The sequence below is a fragment of the Nerophis ophidion genome, linkage group LG16 (genome assembly GCF_033978795.1).
Source record: "Nerophis ophidion isolate RoL-2023_Sa linkage group LG16, RoL_Noph_v1.0, whole genome shotgun sequence".
Classification (NCBI taxonomy): Eukaryota; Metazoa; Chordata; class Actinopteri; order Syngnathiformes; family Syngnathidae; genus Nerophis; species Nerophis ophidion.
In genome coordinates, this window is record NC_084626.1 from 53,277,155 (window position 1) to 53,302,430 (window position 25,276).

Below are 25,276 nucleotides of genomic sequence, written 5' to 3' on the forward strand. Positions count from 1 at the left end.
TAATTAGATAAGGGATTTTGCAGGATTATCCTAGTAAATGGGTCTAATAACATCTGAATTGCTCCCACTGTATAGTCTTTTTTTTCTTCTAGTCCTTCACTCTCACTTTCCTCATCCATGAATCTTTCATCCTCGCTCAAATTAATGGGGAAATCGTGGCTTTCTTGGTCCGAATCGCTCTCGCTGCTGGTGGCCATGATTGTAAACAATGTTCAGATGTGAGGAGCTCCACAACCCGTGACATCACGCACACATCGTCTGATACTTCCGGTACAGGCAAGGCTTTTTTATTAGCGACCAAAAGTTGCCAACTTTATGGTGGATGTTCTCTACTAAATCCTTTCAGCAAAAATATGGCAATATGGGGAAATGATGAAGTATGACACATAGAATGGAGCTGCTATCCCCGTTTAAATAAGAACGTCCCATTTCAGTAGGGCTTTAACAATAACAACAACCATACCCGACGAGGGACGTGCGTTTCCATAAGCTGCAGCAAAGGGCAGCGTGGCCTGAAAGAAGACACCCAAGTGTGTGTGTGTGTGTGTGTGTGTGTGTGAAAGAGGTTCCTTAGAGCTCCTTGTCTTTCCATGCACTTGCATACTCTCGTCTGTCCTCGGCAGCTATTTTGCATCACACTTTCATCTTGCAAGAATGGCAGTCATTTATTGGAATTTCCTTATATTACTGCCAAACACATTTTAAAACAATAGAATTAAGTAAATAAACAAATCATTCAATTGACAAAACACAACCTATTCAGCAGGCAAGTCAAATAGAAACAATAAATTAATAAGAAAGTCACAACAAAAATGGTGGTGATGCAATCTGGGTAAATTTACTGTACAACAGCGCCATCTGCTGGCTGCTTGGCCCCTATTACCTGGAACATATTGATCATACTGCAATGTAAGGATAAATCAGAAATATTTTTTGCATGTGGAGATTTATGGATGTTGTATCTATCTAAACCAGGGGTCTTAAACTCAATGACCTGAGAGCCACTGGATGCAGAGTCTGGGTGAGGCTGGGCTGCAAGAAAAAATATCTTTAAAAAAATATCTTTAAATGCCTTTATTTTTATATTCAACACAAAATTAAATAAAAATATAAACGAACAAAATGAGGATTAAGAAATGTGAGGCAATGCAAATAATAATAATTAAAAAAAACAAAAACGGTTTGAATTAGTCCAGGTTATCAAGGAATGTTATTACTGACAGACAAGCAGGTGTGTTAGAAAACCCTCGCTGGAATAAAAAGACAATATAACATACATCCATAAACCTGGATGCATATGCAAAAGTGCAATATATTTATCTGTACATTAATCTATTCATTTATATCTGCACCTTATTGCCTTTTTTATCCTGCACTACCAAGAGCTAATGCAACAAAATGTTGTTCCTATTTGTTCAATTTTGAATGACAATTAAAAGGAAGTCTAGGTCTAGTCTAAGTCTAAGTGTAATGACGGCCTCCTACCAGTGCGAGCGCTGTTGTGACATCTGAGACGCTTTTACCGCCGTTACGAGCAAGCCGGAAGTCCTTTTTTTTTTTGGAGCCGTTCAACAACGTGGGAATTTGGTTTTGTTGCTCTTGTTGAACTCCACGTTTTTTCATTTCATTCATTTTTTGTGTTGGTGGCGCGCTGAAAGTATGGCGTCCAGAGGGCAAGGACAGAAGGTCCAGAAGGTTATGGTGCAACCTATTGTATCCTTTCTTGTATCCACCATATAATCTCACTAAAACACTAGTAACACAATAAGCACATAAGGGTTTTTCCAGAATGATCCTCGTGTAACAAACAGTTCAGGGTGTCCCAAGTTAACAGAGAGTGTGAGGAGGAGGAGGGGGTGTTTTGTCCTTTCAGAGTTGCTGTGGGGCTGTGACGTACACCTGCTTTAATGTCTCCCGTTTATTATTTTATTATATAAGTACACTGTATAGGCCATGGGTGTCAAACTCCTTTTAGATGGGAGGCCACATGCAGTAAGATCTACTCCCAAGTGGGCCAGACTTGGTTAAATCACGGCACGATAACTTAATAATAAAGACAACTTCAGATTGTTTGCTTTGTTTAAAAATAGAACAAGCACAATTCTGAAAATGTACAAATCATAATGTTGTTGGTTTTTTTTTACACTTATATCCATCCATCCATCCATTTTCTACCGCTTATTCCCTTTTGGGCTTGTGGGGGGCGCTGGTGCCCAGACTTACATGTTGCGGTTAATAGTATTATATATTTACTTGTCGTTATTAGGGATGTCCGATAATATCGGGCTGCCAATATTATTGGCAGATAAAAGCTTTAAAATGTAATATCTGAAAGTATCGGTTTCAAAATGTAAAATGTATGACTTTTAAAAACGCTGCTGTGTACACGGACGTAGGGAGAAGTACAGAGCGCCAATAAACCTTAAAGGCACTGCCTTTGCGTGCCGGCCCAATCACATAATATCTACGGCATTTCACACACACAAGTGAATGCAAGGCATACTTGGTCAACAGCCATACATGTCACACTGAGGGTGGCAGTATAAACAACTTTAACACTGTTACTAATATGCCAGCGCTGTGAACCCACACCAAACAACAATGACAAACACATTTCAGGAAAGCGTCCGCACTGTAACACAACATAAACACAACATAACAGATACCCAGAATCCCATGCATCCCTAACTCTTCTGGGCTACATTATACACCCCAAATTTCGGCTCATTTTTATATTTAGCAAACTCATCACGCGGGCCGGATAAACCTGTTCCCCGGGCCGTACGTTTGGCACCCTTGTATTGGCGAACACGGGACACTCGGCTACACTCGTAAATGTGTCTAATAACATCTGAATTGCTCTCGCTGCCCTTGTCTTTTTTTTCTTCTTCTAGTCCTTCACTCTCACTTTCCTCATCCACAAATCTTTCATCCTCACTCAAATTAATGGGGAAATCGCTGCTTTTTCGGTCCGAATCGCTCTCGCTGCTGGTGGCCATGATTGTAAACAATGTGAGGATGTGACGAGCTCCACAACCCGTGACGTCACGCCCACATCGTCCGCTACTTCCGGGCTTTTTTATTAGTGACCAGAAGTTGCGAACTTTATGGTGGATGTTCTCTACTAAATCCTTCCAGCAAAAATATGGCAATATGGGGAAATGATGAAGTATGACACATAGAATGGAGCTGCTATCCCCGTTTAAATAAGAACATCTCATTACAGTAGGCCTTTAACAATAACAACAACCATACCCGATGAGGGTCGTGCGTTTCCATAAGCTGCAGCAAAGGGCAGCGTGGCCTGAAAGAAGACACCCAAGTGTGTGTGTGTGTGTGTGTCCGTGTGTGTGTCCGTGTGTGTGTGTGTGTGTGACAGAGGTTCCTTAGAGCTCCTTGTCTTTCCATGCACTTGCATACTCTCGTCTGTCCTCGGCAGCTATTTTGCATCAAATTTTCATCTTGCAAGAATGGAAGTCGTTTATTTGAATTTCCTTATATTACTGCCAAACACATTTTAAAACAATAGAATTAAGTAAATAAACAAATCATTCAATTGACTAAACATAACCTAGTCAGCTGACAAGACAAATAGAAACAATAAATAAATAAGAAAGTCACAACAAAAATGGTGGTGATGCAATCTGGTCACATTTACTGTACAACAGCGCCATCTGCTGGCTGCTTGCCCCTATTACCTGGAACGTATTGATCATACTGCAATGTAAGGATAAATCAGAAATGTTTTTTGCATGTGGAGATTTATGGATGTTGTATCTATCTAAACTGTTAGCTTAGAAATATGTATTTGTACTACGGAGTCAGTTTGGAGGGACTGGAGGAGATGCGGATGAGGGGACAGGACTGCGGAGCTAGCACTGAGCGCTGGGACGGAGAGGTTTCGCGGTGTCTTGGCTGGGTGAGCAGGTGTCGGACACCTCAGTCACCTTGGACGTATCCTCGCTCATCCATGCGGACTGGACACTGGCCGAGAGTGGAGTGGGCTCTCTTGGTTGCTTTGTTGGGTCTGCTCCTGTCTCTGGCCATGCTCCCTCCACCCCAGCGGACGATGGCGTGGAACACCGCAGAGGCCACCACAGTGGATATGTTTCTTTTACTTTTTAGTCATAGATGTATGTAGAAGTGTCTGCTTGTATCTGATGCTTTAATGTCCTCTGTGTTCTTTGATGTTTCCCTCTGACACACATGTAAGAGGGATGTATGTGTACTATGGCTATGAGTTGTTTTTTTCCCCTTGGCCTCAGTCTGGACCCCCTCTCCAGGGCCCAGGCTAAGACCGATTTTTTAAAATGTTATTTTAATTTTAATCTTCCTGTCTAATACCACATGCAAGTCGTTGGTTTTTGGCATCTTATTTGTCCAGCTTCCGTATTTGTTTTTATACACTTTACAAGAAATACATTGGCTGCAAACTCCGTAGCTTGCTAGCTTGTTTGCACTGGCTTTCTGAGACTCTTATTTTGTTAACGCAGGCGCGATGGAGCGGCGCTTTTATTGTGAAGACAGGAACTGTGCGATCAGTCTTTAGGCTTTTGATGGGAAGTACGGTTGAAATAAAAAGTGTCTTTTTTCCTTTATACTTTTGATTGATTGGTTGATTGATTGAAACTTTTATTAGTAGATTGCACAGTACAGTACATATCAGAGGTGGGACCAAGTCATTGTTTTGCAAGTCACAAGTAAGTCGCTAGTCTTTGCCCTCAAGTTTCGAGTCAAGTCCCGAGTCAAGACAGGCAAGTCCGAGTCAAGTCCAAAGTCAATACTAGAAAGTCTCAAGTCAAGTCCCAAGTCCTGCATTTTGGGTTTCGAGTCATTTCAAGTCTTTTTAACCACAGACTAATATATGTACACAGATTGTGTATGCTTTTAAAATGCTGTATGTATTTATTATTAAAAAAACAGTGCTGACATTGCACTTCATAATAGCACTATTAACCAGTTATTCTAAACATTTAACTAATTCCTTTACAGTATAAACACATTTGAAAAAACAAGTGCAACTGTACTTATTTGCACAAAAGTGTTAACATTGTATTTCCATGGAATATTGCATTGTAACTAATTCATCAGCAATTTATATCATGTTGTTACCTTATCTCATTGATATCATCTCATACTGTATGTGTTTATGTGTGTGTACACATGAAAAACAACAAATACATGAACATAACAATGAACAGTGCTGTACTTGTTAGATGTCAGGGCTCTAAGGAATATGTACACATATTCTTAATATAGTATACATTTGAACTGACCTTTATTTGACTATGTTTGTCTTTATATTGCACAATTGTAGTGGTCTTTCTTGAACTATTTAAAAAAACAAAAAGATGTAAATATAACTAAAAACTTGTTGAAAAATAAACAAGTGATTCAATTATAAATGCAGATTTCTCCACATAGAAGTAATCATCAACTTAAAGTGCCCTCTTTGGGGATTGTAATAGAGATCCATCTGGAATCATCACCTTCATTCTTAACATTTCTTCACAAAAAATAAATCTTTAACATCAATATTTATGGAACATGTCCACAAAAAATCTAGCTGTCAACACTGAATATTGCATTGTTGCATTTCTTTTCACACTTTATGAATTTACATTCATATTTTGTTGAAGTATTTTTCAATAAATATATTTATAAAGGATTTTGAATTGTTGCTATTTTTAGAATATTTAAAAAAATATCATGTACCCCTTGGGATACCTTCAAGTACCCCCATTTGAGAACATCTGGTCTATAGGTGCGTAAAATATATAGATATATAATGTATTCATACATTGTTTATGTAGGATATACACATGTATACATAACCTAATCATATTGTTTATTCAACTTCAAAATAGCTGACTGTTTTTTCCCCTTCTCTGGGATTATATTCCCAGTTTTGATCTCAGACGTCTGGTCACTTATAGCATATAAGAATATTCTATTACTGTTAAGCAAATTATGAACACGCCAAAACATGTGTCCTTTATCATAGCTACACGTATGACAAAAGAGCGCGTGAATGTAAGTGGTATTCAGTGAGTTAATATGAATTAAATGCGCTGACAGTTCATTGCTCCTGACGAATGAATTGCACTGAGTGGAGTGGATCACCACTCCAAGATGGCGGCCCCGCGTCTCGTCTGCAGCAATAGGCAGTAGCGCTCGATGCTGCGTCTACTTATAAGATGTCTATTTTCATAACATTAGCTGTGAGTTTACAGCCTCACTGATTTAACTGCACAGCAAATAAATTCACGTTACTCAGCCAATAAACGTTAACTTATATTCAAAACTTACCCTTTGTGCAACTTCAAATGTCGAACGAACTTGTAAAATGATGCGTCTCCGACTGTAATCTTCCAACCGCATGTTTTGCATACGGCAATTCCTGTTTTGTTGACCAAGTCGTACTTTTAATACCCGAACGAAACACTTCAAGGCATCATTTTCTTCACTTATTCTTCTGTTGTTTGAAAGCTCTTCTTCGTTGGTTTTCCTGCAATTTGATTGGCTGAATGCTGTGTGACGAAAACAACGTGAATGTAATTTGATTGGCTGTTGTACTGACAGGTAGCGCACAGGTTGTCATCCCACAAATGTTGACAAACACGCGTACACAATGGAAGATACGGAGCGCTCCTGAATAACTTTTTAATCGTTGGGTTTTGGGGAAAGTAGCAAGTCATGTCAAGTCAAAAGGCTCAAGTCCAAGTCTTTTTACATTTTGTCAAGTCGAGTCTAAAGTCATCAAATTAATGACTCGAGTCCAAGTCATGTGACTCGAGTCCACACCTCTGGTACATATTCCGTACAGTTGACCACTAAATGGTAACACCCCAATAAGTTTTTCAACATGTCGGGTTCTATGTGTGAGGGTCACGTGACCACCTGGCTCTGTTTGATTGGTCCAACGTCACCAGTGACTGCATTTGATTGGTGAAACGCAGGCATGCGTAGTTCCTACTTTGAATGCGCGTCTGACAAAATCAAAACAAACAAAGCGTGCATTAACAGATCGATAAAAAAAGAAGCGAGTAGCGACCTGATTGTAGATAAATGGAGCGGAGTAAAAGTAGCGTTCTTTCTCTATAAATATACTCAAGTAAAAGTATGTTGCATAAAAACTACTCTTAGAAGTACAATTTATCCCAAAAGTTACTCAAGTAGATGTAACGGAGTAAATGTAGCGCGTTACTACCCACCTCTGTTCCTAAGACAATTATATAAAATAGCCTTGAATGGATTTGAGTTGCTATAGTTGCTGTTGCAATGACGGCCTCCTACCAGTGCGAGCGCTGTTGTGACATCTGAGACGCTTTTACCGCCATTACCAGCAAACCGGAAGTCCGTTTTTTTTTCCGGAGACGTTCAACAACGTGGGAATTTGGTTTCGTTGCTCTTGTTGAACTGAGTAACTCGACGTTTTTACATTTGTTCTTTTTTGTGTTGGCGGCGTGCTGAAAGTATGGCGTACAGAGGGCAAGGACAGAAGGTCCAGAAGGTTATGGTGCAACCTATTGTATCCTTTCTTTGGAAAAAAAAAAAATGAGACGGAGCTCATTCATTGCGCTTTAGCAACCAAGCTAACACTGTCACGGATGCTATAATGTTAGACGTTTGGATGTGTAGTTAAATATATCTGTACTAACTACTTTTATGTGATTGCTGCTTTATGTAAGTGTCCACGTTGGATTGCAGGTCTTAAGTGAAGCAGTTAACGGCACTACGTACGAGAGGTAAAAACAATGCTGCTGCATCCATCCATCCATTTTCTACCGCTTATTCCCTCTTGGGGTTACGGGGGGCGCTGGCGCCTATCTCAGCTACAATCGGGCGGAAGGCGGGGTACACCCTGGACAAGTCGCCACCTCATCACAGGGCCAACACAGATAGACAGACAACATTCACACACTAGGGCCCATTTAGTGTTGCCAATCAACCTATCCCAAATGAAAATGAGCTGCGTAATAGGAAATCAAATAGTATTTGTACTTCATTATGTGGTAGGTTACTACGGACGTTATTAAATTCTGTTGTTGACCATTTTGTCATACGGTGTTGATCTGGAAATGTTTGCCTCGGCATTTTGATGGTGGGGGCTTGTGTCACTGAATGTAGATGTTGACATGCCGAGTAAGCACTCTTCATTCTCTAGCGAGTGACTTTTCAAATGATGCTAAATATTAGCAGTGATGCTACTTTTTATAGCAACGCTTTTGCCGCATGCTTGACAAATTACGGTTGTCTGTTCAGCATATTCCCGCTTGAAGCCAAACCACATCCAGACGATGGACCTCCTTCTGTTTTTCCTGGGAATTAATTATTCTTTCATTTGTTACCAGATTCGCACCTTTTTTCTCTCGTATTACAACTTGCACGGCTCCGCGAGCATCACAGCTAACGTTACCCATGCTGCTACCTCTCTGCTCCGCGATGGCGTTTCACACGACAGTGTGTGACGTATGTTACAAAGTGCGCTTGTTTTAAGTCTCTGTGAGAAGGCGAGACAAGAAAGAGTGAGAAACGCATGCAGTGTAATGCCCAAAGCTAAAAGCAACTGCGTGAGAACATATACTCGAATATCACGAGATAGTCATTTTCTATATCGCATAAAGATAAACATGCAATATATCGCCCAGCCTTAGTCGGTAGCTAATGGCTTTGTCGATGTCAGAAACAGCGGGAGGTAGTGTGAAGGTAAAAAGGTGTCCAATGCTTAAAACCAAAAATCAACAAAAGGTGAGTGCCCCTGAGAAAATGCATTGAAGCTTAAGGAAGGCTATGCAGAATGAAACTGAACTGCCTACAAAGTAAACAAAAACAGAATGCTGGACCACAGCAAAGACTGTGTCCACAATGTAGATCCGAACATGACATGACAATCAACAATGTCTCCACAAAGAAGGATGAAAACAACCGAAATATTCTTGATTGCTAAAACAAAGTAGATGCAGGAAATATCGCTCAAAGGAAGACATGAAACTGCAACAGGAAATTACCAAAACAACAGAAAAAGCCACCAAAATAGGAGCGCAAGACAAGACCTAAAAAACTACACACAAAAAAACTGCAAAAAACTCAAAATAAGTCAGGGCGTGATGTGACAGGTGGTGACAGTATACAGACTTTGAGACATGAGCTAAATTGATGCATACTTGGTTATAGTTTAAAGTCCATCCATCCATTTCCTACCGCTTATTCCCTTTCGGGGTTGCGGGGGGCGCTGGTGCCTATCTCCGCTACAATCGGGCGGAAGGCAGGGTACACCCTGGACAAGTCGCCACCTCATCGCCGGTCCAACACAGATAGACAGACAACATTCACACTCACATTCACACACTAGGGCCCATTTAGTGTTGCCAATCAACCTATCCCCAGGTGCATGTCTTTGGAAGTGGGAGGAAGCCGGAGTACCCGGAGGGAACCCACGCATTCACGGGGAGAACATGCAAACTCCACACAGAAAGATCCCGAGCCTGGATTTGAACCCAGGACTGCAGGACCTTCGTATTGTGAGGCAGACGCACTAACCCCTCTGCCACCGCGAAGCCCCAGAACAAACATTTCAAAAGAAATTCAAAAGACTTTGAAATAAGATTTAGATTTGATTCTACAGATTTAGATTTACTGATATTTTAAAGTCATATCCAACAATTGCGACAACAACTTTTTACTGTCAACTGAGTTTCGTTTTTTAGTGATTTCTGCTGGTGGTGTGCCTATGTTTTTTTTTCAACACAAAAAATGTGCCAAACAATGCTAAATGTGACTTTGATGCAAATATTTTCCTTGACCACATCGATCAGAACCTAATCTTCAGATATCTACAAAATGTAAGTGTTTACCCTTTCCCTTTTGTCTACTATTAATGTGGAGAAATTCAAACTTTTGTTTTATGATTCACAGCGTTCGAGGATCCAAGTGTGGCTGTATGAACAGGTCAACATCCGAATAGAGGGCTGTATTATTGTAAGTCACTCACTGAAACTTGATATGTATCCCTGTTTAGGTATTATCTGAATGTATCAGTGTTGGCGCAAGGAATTATATTGTACATTTGTTGCATGTGACGTCAAGTCCACTTGCAGAGTCATCACCGGCTCAAGCACCTGCCAGACAAACAGGTGTAATGACTGACTGCCTGCAGGTCCTATGTATCAAAGTCGAAGCCCGCGGGCCAAATCCGGCCCGTAAATAAATGATCTATGGCCCCCGGGATGATATTTGATTAGTATTAGAACCGGCACGCAGTCCACAGCCGCCTGCTGCTGTTTTGCACACACCAATACTCCATCAGTGTTCATGCTGGGAATTTTTTTTATGTATATGTAAATGTATTGAGTTCATTCACATTCTTTTTTCCTTCATGGATCTAAACTTTACCTCTGCCGGTATTTTTTTCTATGATTTAAGTTGTAAGTGTATTTATTTCAGTATAAAAGTACCTCACAATACTCAGGTCCTGAGTTCAATACAAGGTGTGGAGTTTGCATGTTCTCACCGTGACTGTGGGTTCCCTCCGGGTACTCGGCTTCCTCCCACCTCCAAAAACATGCACCTGGGGATAGGTTGATTGGCAACACTAAATGGGTGTGTGAATGTGAGTGTGAATGTTGTCTGTCTATCTGTGTTGGCCCTGTGATGAGGTGGCGACTTGTCTAGGGTGTACCTCGCCTTCACCCCGATTGTAGCTGAGATAAGCACCGGCACCCCCCGCGACCCCAAAGGGAATAAGCGGAAGAAAATAGATGGATGGATGTGTGCCAGGGCATACATGCATATGACAAATTCAATTAATTAGTGTCACGTGTATGTAGATCATCCGTCCTGTAAAAAACGCCCTATCTACACTTTCATTGCAAATAATGCCAACAAACTTAGAATTTTGCAAGTTAGTTTCAATGTCATTTAATACAGTGGCCCTCAATGCCTCTAGCACGACAACAATAATACGTGGGAGTCCGAATACTGGAAATGGAGTATTTTATGATTGATAAAACTTTTCGGCGAATCAAAATTTAATAAATTGGTAACGGAAAGTTCTTTACTTTGAGGTCGACCAATAAAAACACAAAAAACGGGGACGGAAATTTGACTCTGCAAATATAAACAAAACAAAACACAGGCGGAAAGCAATAATCGATTGAAAAAAACAAGTACGTATTTTTCAGACTATAAGTCGCAGATTTTTTCATAGTTTCATATACTCTGGAGTGACTTATGTGTGAAATTGTTAACACATTACCATAAAATATCAAATATTTATCTAATTCGCGGAACAGACGAAGAAAATTTCAGCAATCGTCACACACACGTCAGCAATCGTCACACACACGTCAGCAATTGTCACACACACGTCAAAAAAAATAAGAATTCGGCGGGGGGAGGGTCATGGCAGAAGTGCATTGTGGGGCGTAGAATGTTAACTGCTATATACTACTGCCGTAGCTATTAAAATGGATCATTTCATCGTTGGCGGTAACTTATAAAAACTGAGAAGGGCTGAACAAAAATGGCGTTGAAAAGGAAATCATGTACTGCAGATAACAAGCTTGACGTAGTGAAATATGCAGCAGAAAACGACAAGAGGAAGCGGCGCATACCTTTGGAGTTGGCAGAGTTGTTTAGAAGCGACATCCAGGAAGAAGATTTCATGGGATTTAGCGATTAGGAGTGAGAGATAGTTTGGTAAAGGTATAGCATGTTCTATATGTTATAGTTATTTGAATGACTCTTACCATAATATGTTAGGTTAACATAGCAGTTGCTTATTTATGCCTCATATAACCTACACTTATTCAGCCTGTTCTTCACTATTCTTTATTTATTTTAAATTGCCTTTCAAATGTCTATTCTTGCTGTTGGATTTTATCAAATACATATCCACCAAAAATGCGAATTATATTCCAGTGCGACGTATATATGTTTTTTTCCTTCTTCATTATGCATTTTCGTCCGGTGCGACTTATAATCTGAAAAATACAGTAAATCAGAGTTTTAAACCGGATAAGGCAGGGTCGGTAAAAAAAAAAAATCTGCGTTCCGGGGATGTGCGGACGTCCGGAAATGCGTGTCCTTTCTGATTTCAATGCGTATAAAGACACAAAGTGTGTTAACGCCAACAGTGTGTATGATGAAGGCGTCTTCTTTTATTCCAGCTCGATGTTTTGAATGAACTCACTCTTGCCAACTCAACCAAATTATGAGTGATTGCGCAACTTGGCCAGTCAAAATCATTCTTGGCAATCAAATACGCCCCGGAATAGTATGCAACGTCCTAACCCTCCAAACACATAATAAAACCTCACCACACCTGTCAACAACTGTCGATGATAGTCATTATAGCAAGCAGTATATTGCCAAACATCTACAACACAGTACTAATTATATTTGTGCAAAGCGTACAGTATGTTTCACCTGAACAAGGCTGGGTGAAACAAATGAAACCTGAACTTATTTTATGACGCATTCTGTCTCTTCATTGATAGGCGTTTAATGAGTGCTTTTTAACTTCAATGCGATTTGTTGTATATAAGGTTGGCACACTTGATTAGTTGACTGCTTTATATTTTTAGTCAAGAGTTGGGATACCCTTTACTATATATGTTTTTCCTTAGGGCTTAACTCTTGGCCATCTTGCATTTCTTCCTGTTGTAGTAACCAACTCAACTAAATCCTTTGCACGCCTCGTGTTCTGTATTTGTCTTCAGGGATTTGATGAGTACATGAACTTGGTTCTTGATGATTCAGAGGAGGTCCACATGAAAACAAGGGCCAGGAAGCCACTAGGTAAGAGAATTATTTACAGTATTGTGTTCACCTTTGCTTTAAATTAGTGTCCACAAGACGCCTTCTTCTGGTTATTTTTTCAAAGACAAAAAAATGCTTGTATAAAACAAGGCTTTAAAAATCTAACTGGAACATTCCAGTCCTACACCCCAAAAATATATATGTCATATTCAACCATTTAAAGGGGAACTGCACTTTTTGGGGGAAAGTTTGCTCATCATCCACAATCTCTATGTGAGACAAGAACACATGTTTTTTTCTTTTCTATGCCTTGTAAATAGTGAAGGTGGGTCTAACAATGCAGGTAATGAATCATCTATTCTGCCCTTAAAGCCCTCTAAAACATCATAAAACTGCTTACGATGCTTCATTTACATGCTCTCAATCAATCAATCAATGTTTATTTATATAGCCCCAAATCACAAATGTCTCAAAGGACTGCACAAATCATTACTACTACAACATCCTCGGAAGAACCCACAAAAGGGCAAGGAAAACTCACACCCAGTGGGCAGGGAGAATTCACATCCAGTGGGATGCCAGTGACAATGCTGACTATGAGAAACCTTGGAGAAACGCTGTTACATATTTGCATATTAGCCAAGCTATAGTGACATTATTGTAAGGGCTGACGCCAAGGAACCATGTCTCCATATCTTGATTTATTGTGCAGAAACATGGGGAAACTACAAAATGAGCTTCATGCACTAACAGTGTTACAAAAAGATCAATTTAGAATAATACACAATGTTGAATAGAGAACATACAAACCCTTTATTTATTGAATCAAAAATATTGAAACGATTTGGTGCATTTGCAAACAGCTAAAATGATGTACAAAGCAAACTATAGCCTGCTACCCAAGAATGTACAACAATTATTCTCAACAAAAGAGGAGAAATATAATCTTAGAGGAAAATCACATTCAAAACATTTGTATGCTCGTACAACATTTAAAACCTTTAGCATATCTATATGTGGAATTAAATTATGGAATGGATTAATCAAATAACTCAAACAAGGCAGCAATATGATTCAGTTTTAGAGACTGTTCAAACTACAAGTGTTCACAATGTACACAGAACAATAATTAAATAAACATTGAATAATTATAATGAACATTTTGAACCCTTTTTTTATGAGATAAAACAAAAACTATGGTATTTTTATTTATTATTTATTCACTGTTCTGTTACAGAGAACAAGGAAATGGGATACAATTGCTATGGTATGAAAAGGGGTAGAATACATCGATTTTTTCGATGTATTTAAGTTTTTTTTTGCAGAAAATTCAAATGTTTTATTTAATTATTTATTTGAATAGAATGTATAATACCGCATTTTTATTTACAGATGTATATTATTCAAGACAAAGGTTTGCACTTTATGGATCTCAGTCTTGGAGATTGTCTATTTGCTTGCAATATGCAATACGACATTTTGTGTAACAAAAGTATTCTATTCAAGCAGAAGTATTGCTTCCCAAAGGAAGCTTGTAATTTAATTATTTTAAAATTATTCCATAAAAAGTACAATTTATATCTGGTCTAAAAAGAACAAAATATAATTTTGTAAAAAGTAGGATACAGTATATTTCAAACTTTAATTTTAAATGCAATAGAAGAAACACTTGTTTGTCATTATATCTGTCGAATGTATTCAATGGTTTCTTAATAAAGTAAGGGGTAAAAATCTGAAATCGTAAATCAAATTTTTTGTCTACAAATCAGATTTTATTTTTAGGCCATAGCCCAGGCCTAATTAAAATAATGATCCAAATATGATCAAAATAAAATGTGTTTAATTGCTCTCTTCAGCCGGAGATACTCGCTTCTCCTCTTGCCTGAATGCCACACTGAGTTAGTTGCAGGACATTCTAATATGATTAGCAGCAAAGTGGACAGTTGTCAATGTTGTGGCTCTGATATCAAACGGAGGCGACAAGTACTGTAAGCTAGCTAAATGGTTAGCTTTCTAGCCTGCTTTTTTCGGTGCTCCAAAATAAATAGGAGAAAGTCAACTCAGTGGCCTAGTGGTTAGAGTGTCCGCCCCGAGATAAGTAGGTTGGGAGTTCAAACCCCGGCCGAGTCATACCAAAAACTATAAAAAAAGGGACCCATTGCCTCCCTGCTTGGCACTCCGCATCAAAGGTTGGAATTGGGGGTTAAATCACCATAAATGATTCCCGGGCGCGGAGCCCACTGCTCCCCTCACTTCCCAGGGGGCGATCAAGGGGATGGGTCAAACGCAGAGGACAAATTTCCCCACGCCTAGTGTGTGTGTGACAATCATTGCTACTTTAACTTTAACTTAATAGTTACCGGTAAGTCTATGGTGGAGATCCCTTACCATTTACCCTGAAACAAGCTCGCTGGTTAGCTAACCATGTAGCTAGCTTGCTTTTCTCCGAGCCACAACATTGACGGCTGTCCACTTTGCTGCAAATCATATTTGGATGTTTACTATCCGAACCCTGTTCGTTCAGAACCAGTTGTAGTTGTAGAGTTTATATTACATGAGGGGACGTGGCTGCAGGATAGTTGTCAAATGGGAAACGTTTTCTGAGTTCTTTGCATGCAAGTTATACAATTTTACATTACATTTTCAATGATAATATTGTTAGTAAATTATTTACTGACTAAACAAAAAAATGCGTGGCACATTACATGGGACGTGTCAAAAAGACAGTCAAGAGGTTGGTAAATGAGAATAAAACCAAAGAGTGTAGAAATACACCCAAATGCAGGAAATGTTGTGTTGATATTCAAAATTGTATTTTGAGGCTTGCGTGAAAAAATCTAATAGCGATTTTTCTTTCATATTGCGATGAGCAATTTTTTATATTTTATACATATAAAACTGCCAAAATAGGTGAAAAAGGACATGTTCATTTCAGACTGTCAATCAACATATTCTTGTCTCAAGGTACCACACGGAAGACAATGCAATAATTTACTTTAAAAAATATTGGCTTTATGCACAAGGGGTTTAGAACTTTTGTCTAGATGCTCTTAAACTAAATAACCAGTGATTAATGTAGTGTAATCATAATATATAATAATGCAAGTAATCATTTAAAAGGATATCAACTTCTGTTTTTTCATTATTGTAATTGGAAAGTAAATTCCTTTTAATATAAATAATAAGAAGAGCATGGTACCAAGTCAAATTTATTGTGTGTTACACACTTTTGCCAATAAATTTGATTCTGATAAATAAACAAACAAAAATAAATAAAATAGTCTTCTTTCCGGAAGCAAACATTTAACCTAAATAAATATAGAAAATATTAAAGTGGATTTTTTTCCCCTCTGTTGAAAAAACTATAGGTTGTGTTTTCTTTTATGTTGTTGCCATATAGCATTCTCGCTTGTTGGTCCCTATTGATGGGCTCACGTTGCCCATTTGGTTTGAAGTTGAAATATTCCCACAAAGAGACATTGGGATTTGTAATCATCTTTTATTCCCCTCATTTTTCTTTACTTGTGGTACTTTTTATTAGCAAGGCTCTCTGTCCATGTAATCTTCTTGTGTGTATATAAGCTGGTGCCCCAGCTCTCCACCTACTAAGACAATGATTGTGAATGACTGAAAAGAGGGCTCACTGTGTTCAGTTAAATCTACTGTTAAATAAACACAAGTGCTGAGAACCGCGCACTATCCGTTTGAAAAGAGAGAAACACTTTTGATGGGCTGGGAAGCAAAGGAGGGAAGGGTCAACAATTCTGATCAGCAAACATGTCCGTCACTCAAACGCTGGTGACGGCAGAGGGGGGAAAAAACGTTCCCTCCTGCGGTGAGGATACCGCACTAATTAAAAACCTCGATGTTGATTATTGGGGTGGAACCAAGCGTCTTTTTGTTTTCATTCTCGCCGTTCCCAGGTCTATATTGGCTGTCAATGTGTACCAACTTGTCGGATTACTTCCTCTTCCTTGTATCATCCAGGTGAGAGGCATGATTTATACAATAAATTTGAGGAACAAGGAAGCAGCTGAGCATTCCATCATGTCAACACAGGCACACAAGCCTGTGGTCATGGCGCAGCTATAAAAAGTTTGTCTGGGTTAGCGCTTATGATAACAATATTATAATACTTGGTCAATAGTCAAGTCCCGAAATGTAAATGGAATATTGTTGGCACTTTTTGGGTGTTTTTTTTATTGGGTTTTATGGGCGCAATGGAGGACCTCTCAGCGGCTTCCCTTTAGCTGACTTTTATTTAAGTTTATTTACAAGTCTGAATGCACACAAAAAAAATTAAATCCGTCGTCATGTCTTTCATGATGATTGTGAACGATAGGCAAAATCCCCCCTAAAAGTGCAGTTCTTTAGTCAAGATGTGTTTAGTAACAACACACCTGACTTTCAGTCACTGTTTTACTTACTGCCATGTAGTTTTATTTCGGTGTCTTGACAAATGAAATACCCAGAGCGTGGGTTCCAGGCTCACATTCAGCTTCTACCATCCGAGTCACAGTCGTCGTGTCCTTGGGCAAGACACTTCACCCACCTTGCTCCTAGTGCCAACTACACTGGTAAATGAACATTTAAGGCAGGGCTACCTTGGGAAAGAGATTCTTAATCTCAATTAAACTTTCCTGGGTAAATTAAGGTAAAAAAAAAATACTGTTTTATCTTGATAACACCAGTTTCGGTCCACTTGAAAGCTGTTGTGTTGGGGGTCAGCAACCCGCGGCTTCAGAACCACATGTGGCTCTTGAACAGCGCACTGGTGGCCCTGTGGAGCTTTTTCAAAAATGTATGGGAATGGGAAAAAAATGCGGTTAAAAATATATTTGTTGTTGTAATATGGTTTCTGTAGGAGGACAAACATGACACAAACATTCCTAATTGTTAGAGAGCCCTCAGTTTAATATGTTTGTGCTTCACTGATGAGAGTATTTGGTGAACACCGTTTTGTCCTACTAATTTCAGCGGCCCTTGAACTCACCGTTGTGTGGACTGTGACTCCACAGTTTTACATGTATAACTTTTTCTGTTAATTTATACGTGCATGCCTCATGACACATTATCTGTATGTAATATTGGCTGCATTTCTGATAGTTGTCAGTGTGTCATGTTGTTCCTGTCCACAGCAAACATTAGACAGCTTTCAAAGATTGTAATAAATCCTTTAGACGACAGCTTGCCGTTTCCTTTAACTTGGACAGGCGCATCTATACCTTTGGCCATTCTAAGACCGTTATCTCACCTTCTGAGAAGTTTACTAATGTTTTCCAGTGTTGTAAAAATGTGTAGATTAAATATTAAATTTCAACATTTCTGCCTTTGAAGTTTTGCATCAGCCTGCGACCCATTTATTTTGATAGTAGGCTAAAATAGCTAATTAGCCACTTACATCATGTGTTGCCATCATAACGTTTATATACGTCTTTCAATTTTTTAAGGCTCCAGACATATTCCTTTTTTGTATGTTTGGTCCAATATGGCTCTTTCAACATTTTGGGTTGCTGACCCCTGGTATAACACTATATCCTTTGTCATGGACATGTGTTAGTAATCAGTGGCGGGCTGTGCGTTTCCCACCTGGGCCTTCAGTGATGTTTGACTTCAATATTACCTCTCAAAATACCATCATTTATGTCAACACATGACCATAGCTGGAGAAATACTATGCAGAAGCACATTTACGCACTACTGAGGAGATGGGGGGGGGGGGTCACTAGGATGACAGGGATGAAAAACAATAACAGTGCAATACGTTTTCATAACAAGGTCACTACTGCCTAGTTTCTCTTGTTATATTCTTATTTTACTGTTATATTTTTATTCCCATTGTTGCTTTTTATTTTTATTCTTATTTTAATATTTTTATATTATCTTTCCATTTTAACCCCCATTATTTACTTTTTACTTTTTAACTTGATCTCAACTCTGTACACTGCTGCTGGAATTTTAATTTTCCAGAAAGAATCAATAAAGTACTATCCATCTATCTAGCTATCTATCTGTCTATCTACTGGGTATTGTACAAAACGGGTTATTTTCTGGGGCATTTAAAAATCAATTAACCCGTATCAGCAATTAACACATATCTTTATGTGCTACTGTCAAAATTAAAATTGCAAAAAACATTAAACTTGGAAAAAATTAAGAAAAAAAATACCTGAACTCATGAGCTGTTGAACCCATTTGAGCTTCTGGGGTTGGCCGACATTGTATCACAAGATGTAGTTTGTCTTTAAATATCCTTCTTGAAAATGGCCGTGCAAATATATGTGTTTTGTCTAATCACAAAAGATGCAGACAAGGCGTGTTGGCTGAGTTCTTAAAGTTTACTCCACAAGGTGCTCATCAAAAACATGGCTAAACGCAGCTACTGTGCATGCGCGTCACTACTGTGGCTTGCTGGGTAATGGAGTTCTTATGTTACCCAGCTCATGACATCACAATTTTTATCTGCTCAAGTCAACTAGAAGGCCTCACTGACAACTCGTGATCTGATTGGCTATCACAACTCTCTGTCAACTGTATGTCTGTGCACTGTAATGCACAGATGCCGGCATTGTTGATTCTGAAAGCCTTGGGCAGATTTGGTACAACATGGCAACATAAACTAGCTGAATTCTGATTGGATTAAAACATCTATAATTTAAAAACAGTGCTGGAAGGAGCATATTGTGACATAAAGAGAATATGGACACTTCCAGATATTTAGGGACGGTAAATTAAAAAAAATACTTGTATCTTTAATTATGATCATGATTTCTGGTTATGCCAGGCCAGCAGAGAAGGTCTTGCTGGCCCTGAAGGCACACCACTGTTAGTAATACATCCGTCCATCCATTTAATACCACTTGTCCCTATTGGAGTTGCAGGGGTTGCTGGAGCCTATCTCAGTTGCATTTGGGCAGAAGGCGGTGTACACCCTGGACAAGTTGCCCCCTCGTCACAGGGCCAACACAGATAGACAAACAACATTCACACTCACATTCTTAATTAGGGCCACTTTAGTGTTGCCAATCAACCTATCCCCAGGTGCATGTTTTGGTGATGGGAGGAAGCCAGAGTACCCGGAGGGAACCCACGCAGTCTCGGGGAGAACATGCAAACTCCACACAGAAAAATCCTGAGCTCGGGATTGAACTCAGGACTACTCAGGACCTTCATGTTGTGAATCCAACAAAACAATACACATCAATACCATAACAATGCAATCCAATTCCAAAAGCAAACCTGACCCAGCAACACTCAGAACTGCAATAAACAGAGCAATTGAGGAGACACAAACACCACACAGAACAAACCAAAAGTAGTGAAACAAAAATGAATATTATCAACAACAGTATCAATATTAGTTATCATTTCAGCATAGCAGTGATTAAAAATCCCTCATTGACATTATCATTAGACATTTATAAAAATAATCAAAAAGAACAATAGTGTCACAGTGGCTTACACTTGCATGGCATCTCATAAGCTGGACAACACACTGTGTCCAATGTTTTCACAAAGATTAAATAAGTCATATTTTTGGTTCGTTTAATAGTTAAAACAAATGTACATTATTGCAATCAGTTGATAAAACATTGTCCTTTACAATTATAAAAGCTTTTTTTTTTAAAATTTACTACTCTGCTAGCATGTCAGCAGACTGGGGTAGATCCTGATGATATCTTATGCATTGAATGAATACACAATCCTTTTGAATCGGAAAAATATTGTTTTAGAATCGAGAATCGAAAAAAATCTGTATATAATCGAATCGCGACCCCAAGAATTGATATTGAATCGAATCGGGGGACACCCAAAGATTCGCAGCCCTACACTAACCCCTGTCCACCGTGCTGCCCTGTTAGTAATACAATACACTACACTGTTGGCCCTGCGAAGATGTGTCGACTTGTCCAGGGTGTAGCCCGCCTTCTGCCTGAATGCAGCTGAGATAGGCACCAGCGCCCCGCGACCCCATAGGGAATAAGCGATAAAAATAGATGGATGGACAATGTTATTTTTTTTTTATAAACCAATGTTCCCAAAAATGAATGTGTTTATTTCCAACTTCCACAAGTGGTATGACGTTGTTGTCTCTTGACTAACCGTGTTCTATGGTGTCTCTCAGGGAGGATCATGCTGAAGGGAGACAACATCACCTTGCTGCAGAGTGTGTCCACCTGAGACCACTAACCTCACATCTAAAACATTCACACATCATGGATAGAATTATTTTCTTTCTCTGTTTTAGTCGCTTTGTTTTGTACAACACAATTACTAAAACGGTCACTTTCTGAAACATGTTTTTGCTTTGAACATTAAAAAAGTTTTTCTTTGTTACCCTTTTCCGACAATCTGTTCCTCAAATGTACAGTGAAGAAAAGAAGTATTTGAACACCCTGCTATTTTGCAAGTGTTCCCACTTAGAAATCTTGGAGGGGTTTGAAATGTTGACAGTAGGTGCATGTCTACTGTATGAGAGAGAACATAAAAAGAAAAATCCAGAATTTTAACAATTTGTGTGATAAAGCTGAAAATAAGTATTTGAACACCAACAGTAATATTTGGTAGAGTAGCCTTTGTTTGCAATTACAGAGGTCAAAGGTTTCCTGTAGTTCTTCAGCAGGTTTGCACAGACTGCAGGAGGGATTTTGGCCCACAGATCTTCTCTAGATCACTCAGCTTTCTGGGATGTCGCTGACCAACACAGACTTTCAGCTCCCTCCAAAGATTTTGAATTGGATTTAGGTCTGGAGACTGGCTAGGCCACTCCGGAACCTTGATATGGTTCTTACGAATCCACTTCTTGGTTTTCCTGGCTGTGTGCTTTGGGTCATTGTCATGTTGGAAGATCCAGCCACGACTCATCTTCAATGATCTGACTGAGGGAAGGAGGTTTTTGGCCAAAATCTCACAATACATGGCTGCAGTCATCCTCTCTTTAATATGGTACAGTCGTCCTGTCCCATGAGCAGAAAAACACCCCCAAAGCATGATGCTACCACCCCCATGCTTCACAGTAGGGATGGCGTTCTTGGGATGGTATGCATCATTCTTCTTCCAAACACGCATAGTGGAATTATGACCAAAAAGGTCAATTTTGGTCTCATCTGTCCACAAAACTTTCTCCCATGACTCTTCTGGATCATCCAAATGGTCATTGGCAAACCTAAGACGGGCCTTAACATGTGCTGGTTTAAGCAGGGGAACCATGCATGATTTCAAACAATGACGTGTTAGTGGTTACCAACAGTGACCATGGAAACTGGTCCCAGCTCTTTTCAGGTCATTGAGACCCCAGCAGGTGATATCTTGAATGGAGCTCCACTCCCATTGAGATTGAGCGTCATGTTTAGCTTCTTCCATTTTCTAATGATTGCTCCAACAGTGGACCTTTTTTCACCAAACTGCTTGGCAATTTCTCCAGAGCCCTTACCATCCTTGTGGTGTCTGACAGATCTTTGCTCTTAGCCATGCTGAATGTTTGGGTCTTACTGATTGTATGGGGTGGACATGTGTCTTTATGCAGCTAACCACCTCACACAGGTGCATCGGATTCAGGATAATACAGTGGAGTGGAGGAGGACTTTTAAAGGTGGGCTAACAGGTCTTTGAGGGTCAGAATTCTAGCTGATAGACAGGTGTTCAAATACTTATTTTCAGCTTTATCACACTAATAAATTGTTAAAAAAATCATAGATTGTGATTTCTGGATTGTTCTTTTTAGGTTATCTCTCATACAGTGGACATGCACCTACCGTGAATATTTCAGACCCAACCATGATTTCTGAGTGGGAGAACTTGCAAAATAGCAGAGTGTTCAGATACTTTTTATCTTGACCGTATGTCATGACGTTTGCATGGAATTTGGGTCATTGGATGGCACTGCCATCTTGCGGCAGACAGTTGTAATGAACTGGCATTAAAGTAGGTCAAATCCTCATTTGGATAAAAAAAAAAAACAGGAGTAGTTAAATGCATACAATTAAAGCAATAACGAACCGGACTATTCCCTGCAGGGCAAAAACTATTCTGGAAATACAAGGACTTCATGATTTCTTAGTTGTTACTAACCTAAGTTGATCACTGACTTTTAATGAATGAGCAAATCAAAGCAGATTCCCATCACGCATTAAAACACAAAATACATGTGATATTTTAGTTTGTTGAAGACATCCATCCATCCATTTTCTGCCGCTTATTCCCGTTCGGGGTCGCTGGCGCCTATCTCAGCTACAATCGGGCGGAAGGCGGGGTACACCCTGGACAAGTCGCCACCTCATCGCAGGGCCAACACAGATAGACAGACAACATTCACACACTAGGGCCAATTTAGTGTTGCCAATCAACCTATCCCCAGGTGCATGTCTTTGGAAGTGGGAGGAAGCCGGAGTACCCGGAGGGAACAGTCCGCTTCAAAAATAAATCACGTAATTACGTCGTATTGAACTGCGTAAAGCAGTGGTTCTCAACCTTTTTTCAGTCATGTACCCACTGTGAGCATTTTTTAAATTCAAGTACCCCCTAATTCAGGGGTGTCCAAACTTTTATTCACTGAAGGCAGCACATGGAAAAATGAAAGCTTGTGGGATCCATTTTGATATTTTGTCATTTTCAAACCAGAACAAAATGTATGGATTTAAAATTTTTTTTTTTTGCATTTTACCTTTAAGGGTTAAAAATAAGTCAAATTATTATTATTGTTTATTTACAATGAATCCCTGAATCAACTTCAAGTTATTTCAAAGTGATACAAAAAAAGGTTTTATGGCTTTTCTGTCAAAACTACTTCTTTTTTTATAGTAAAACTGAAATATGCAGAATTTAGTAATTAAAGCCCTAAAAGATCAATAATGCAGGACACCATTGATTTTTATTACTTAATATTTTTTGAATAATAACAGTGAAAAGATAAATAAAATACCAATAAATATATTTGGAATCCAAAGGATGCCCCACTCCTCAAGTGACACACTTTTATTGGGTTTTGTTTTTTTAAACTTTCAACACATAAGTTACAGGATCAAAATCTATCGATTTTACGTTTGAACTATTATTTTGTTCGTTTTATGCTCTTTTGTCAAAGAAAACTTTGATCACAATATATGCAATATTTACAACACAAAACATGTTAAAGTGAAATACTTGAAGTAATTGGAGCCTTGAAAATAATTAATTACAACATAGATTTTTTCGTCTTTTTTTTTTAGCAATGGCAAAAAAAAGACAAAGAAAGACAAAAGAAAAAAAAACAGCCTGCATGGCAACTTTGTGTCAACATTGCAACTTTTTCTCGGCACCTCATTTCCCTTTTTTTAAGTGTTCTTTTTTATTTTTGCAATAGCGTTTCCAGAATGTGTGGCGGGCCGCAAATGGCCCCCTAATCAGAGCAAAACATTTTTGGTTAAAAAAAAGAGATAAAGAAGTCAAATACAGCACTTGGTCATCAGTTTCTGATTTATTAAATTGTATAACAGTGCAAAATATTGCTCATTTGTAGTAGTCTTTCTTGAACTATTTGGAAAAAAAGATGATGTATTTCCTTGAATTGCCGCCGGGGCGCTAATTAACTTAAAACCTCTTCTCACTCCCGTGCTTACCAAAGGCATGCGGTAAAAGTAAACATGCGCTAATTATTTTAAAATCTCTTCTCACTCCGGCACTTACCAAAGGCATGCAGTAAAAATTTGAGTGTGATGTAAGCTTGGACCTTAAATCTTAATCTTCTTCTCTTTATGCGATTTCAAATGACCGGTATTGAAATCAGCCTCCTCCGTTTTGAAAATGATGACAGGGGAAGTGTCACTCGTGACGTGACGAGTTTGACCAGGCGGTAATACTAAGCATGCGCTAATTATTTTGTGAAGCGAGTTTGACCTGGCAGTAATTCAAGTCAGGCGCATACTATATGCCCTGCGGCAATTCAAGGAAATACTCTATACAAATAATTAAAAACTTGTTGAAAAATAAACAAGTGATTCATCCATCCATCCATCCATTTCTACCGCTTAGGGGGTGCTAGTGCTTACCTCAGCTATAACCGGGCGTAAGGCGGTGTACACCCTGGACAAGTCGCCACCTCATCACAGGGCCAACACAGATAGACAGACAACATTCACACACTAAGGACCATTTAATGTTGCCAATCAACCTATCCCCAGGTGCATGTCTTTGTAGGTGGGAGGGGCCTATCCCCAGGTGCATGTCTTTGGAGTAACTTGTTGAAAAATAAACAAGTGATTCAATTATAAATGCAGATTTCTCCACATAGAAGTAATCATCAACTTAAAGTGCCCTCTTTGGGGATTGTAATAGAGATCCATCAACTTCATTCTAAACATTTCTTCACAAAAAAGAAATCTTTAACATCAATATTTATGGAACATGTCCACACAAAAAAATCCACAGTTTATGAACTTGCATTCTCATTTTGTTGAAGTGCTATTCAATAAATATATTTATAAAGGATTTTTGAATTGTAGCTATTTTTTTTTTAGAATATTTAAAAAAAAAAATC

General features: G+C 39.0%; 1 protein-coding gene across 2 annotated transcripts; it reads left to right on the top strand.

Annotated features, from left to right (window-relative positions):
* The first annotated feature begins 1,588 nt into the window (after window positions 1-1,588).
* Window positions 1,589-21,099, top strand: snrpe (small nuclear ribonucleoprotein polypeptide E). 2 transcript variants are annotated; one of them, XM_061875529.1, is made up of 5 exons: window positions 1,589-1,713; window positions 9,819-9,845; window positions 9,919-9,981; window positions 12,723-12,801; window positions 20,888-21,099. In XM_061875529.1, exons 1-5 carry the CDS (start codon window positions 1,660-1,662, stop codon window positions 20,941-20,943), a joined length of 279 nt encoding a protein of 92 aa, XP_061731513.1. In that variant the 5' UTR covers window positions 1,589-1,659; the 3' UTR covers window positions 20,944-21,099. The 2 variants fall into 2 exon arrangements, with proteins under 2 accessions (XP_061731513.1, XP_061731512.1); XM_061875528.1 differs by lacking the exon at window positions 1,589-1,713 and adding an exon at window positions 7,344-7,531.
* Window positions 21,100-25,276: the final 4,177 nt, after the last annotated feature.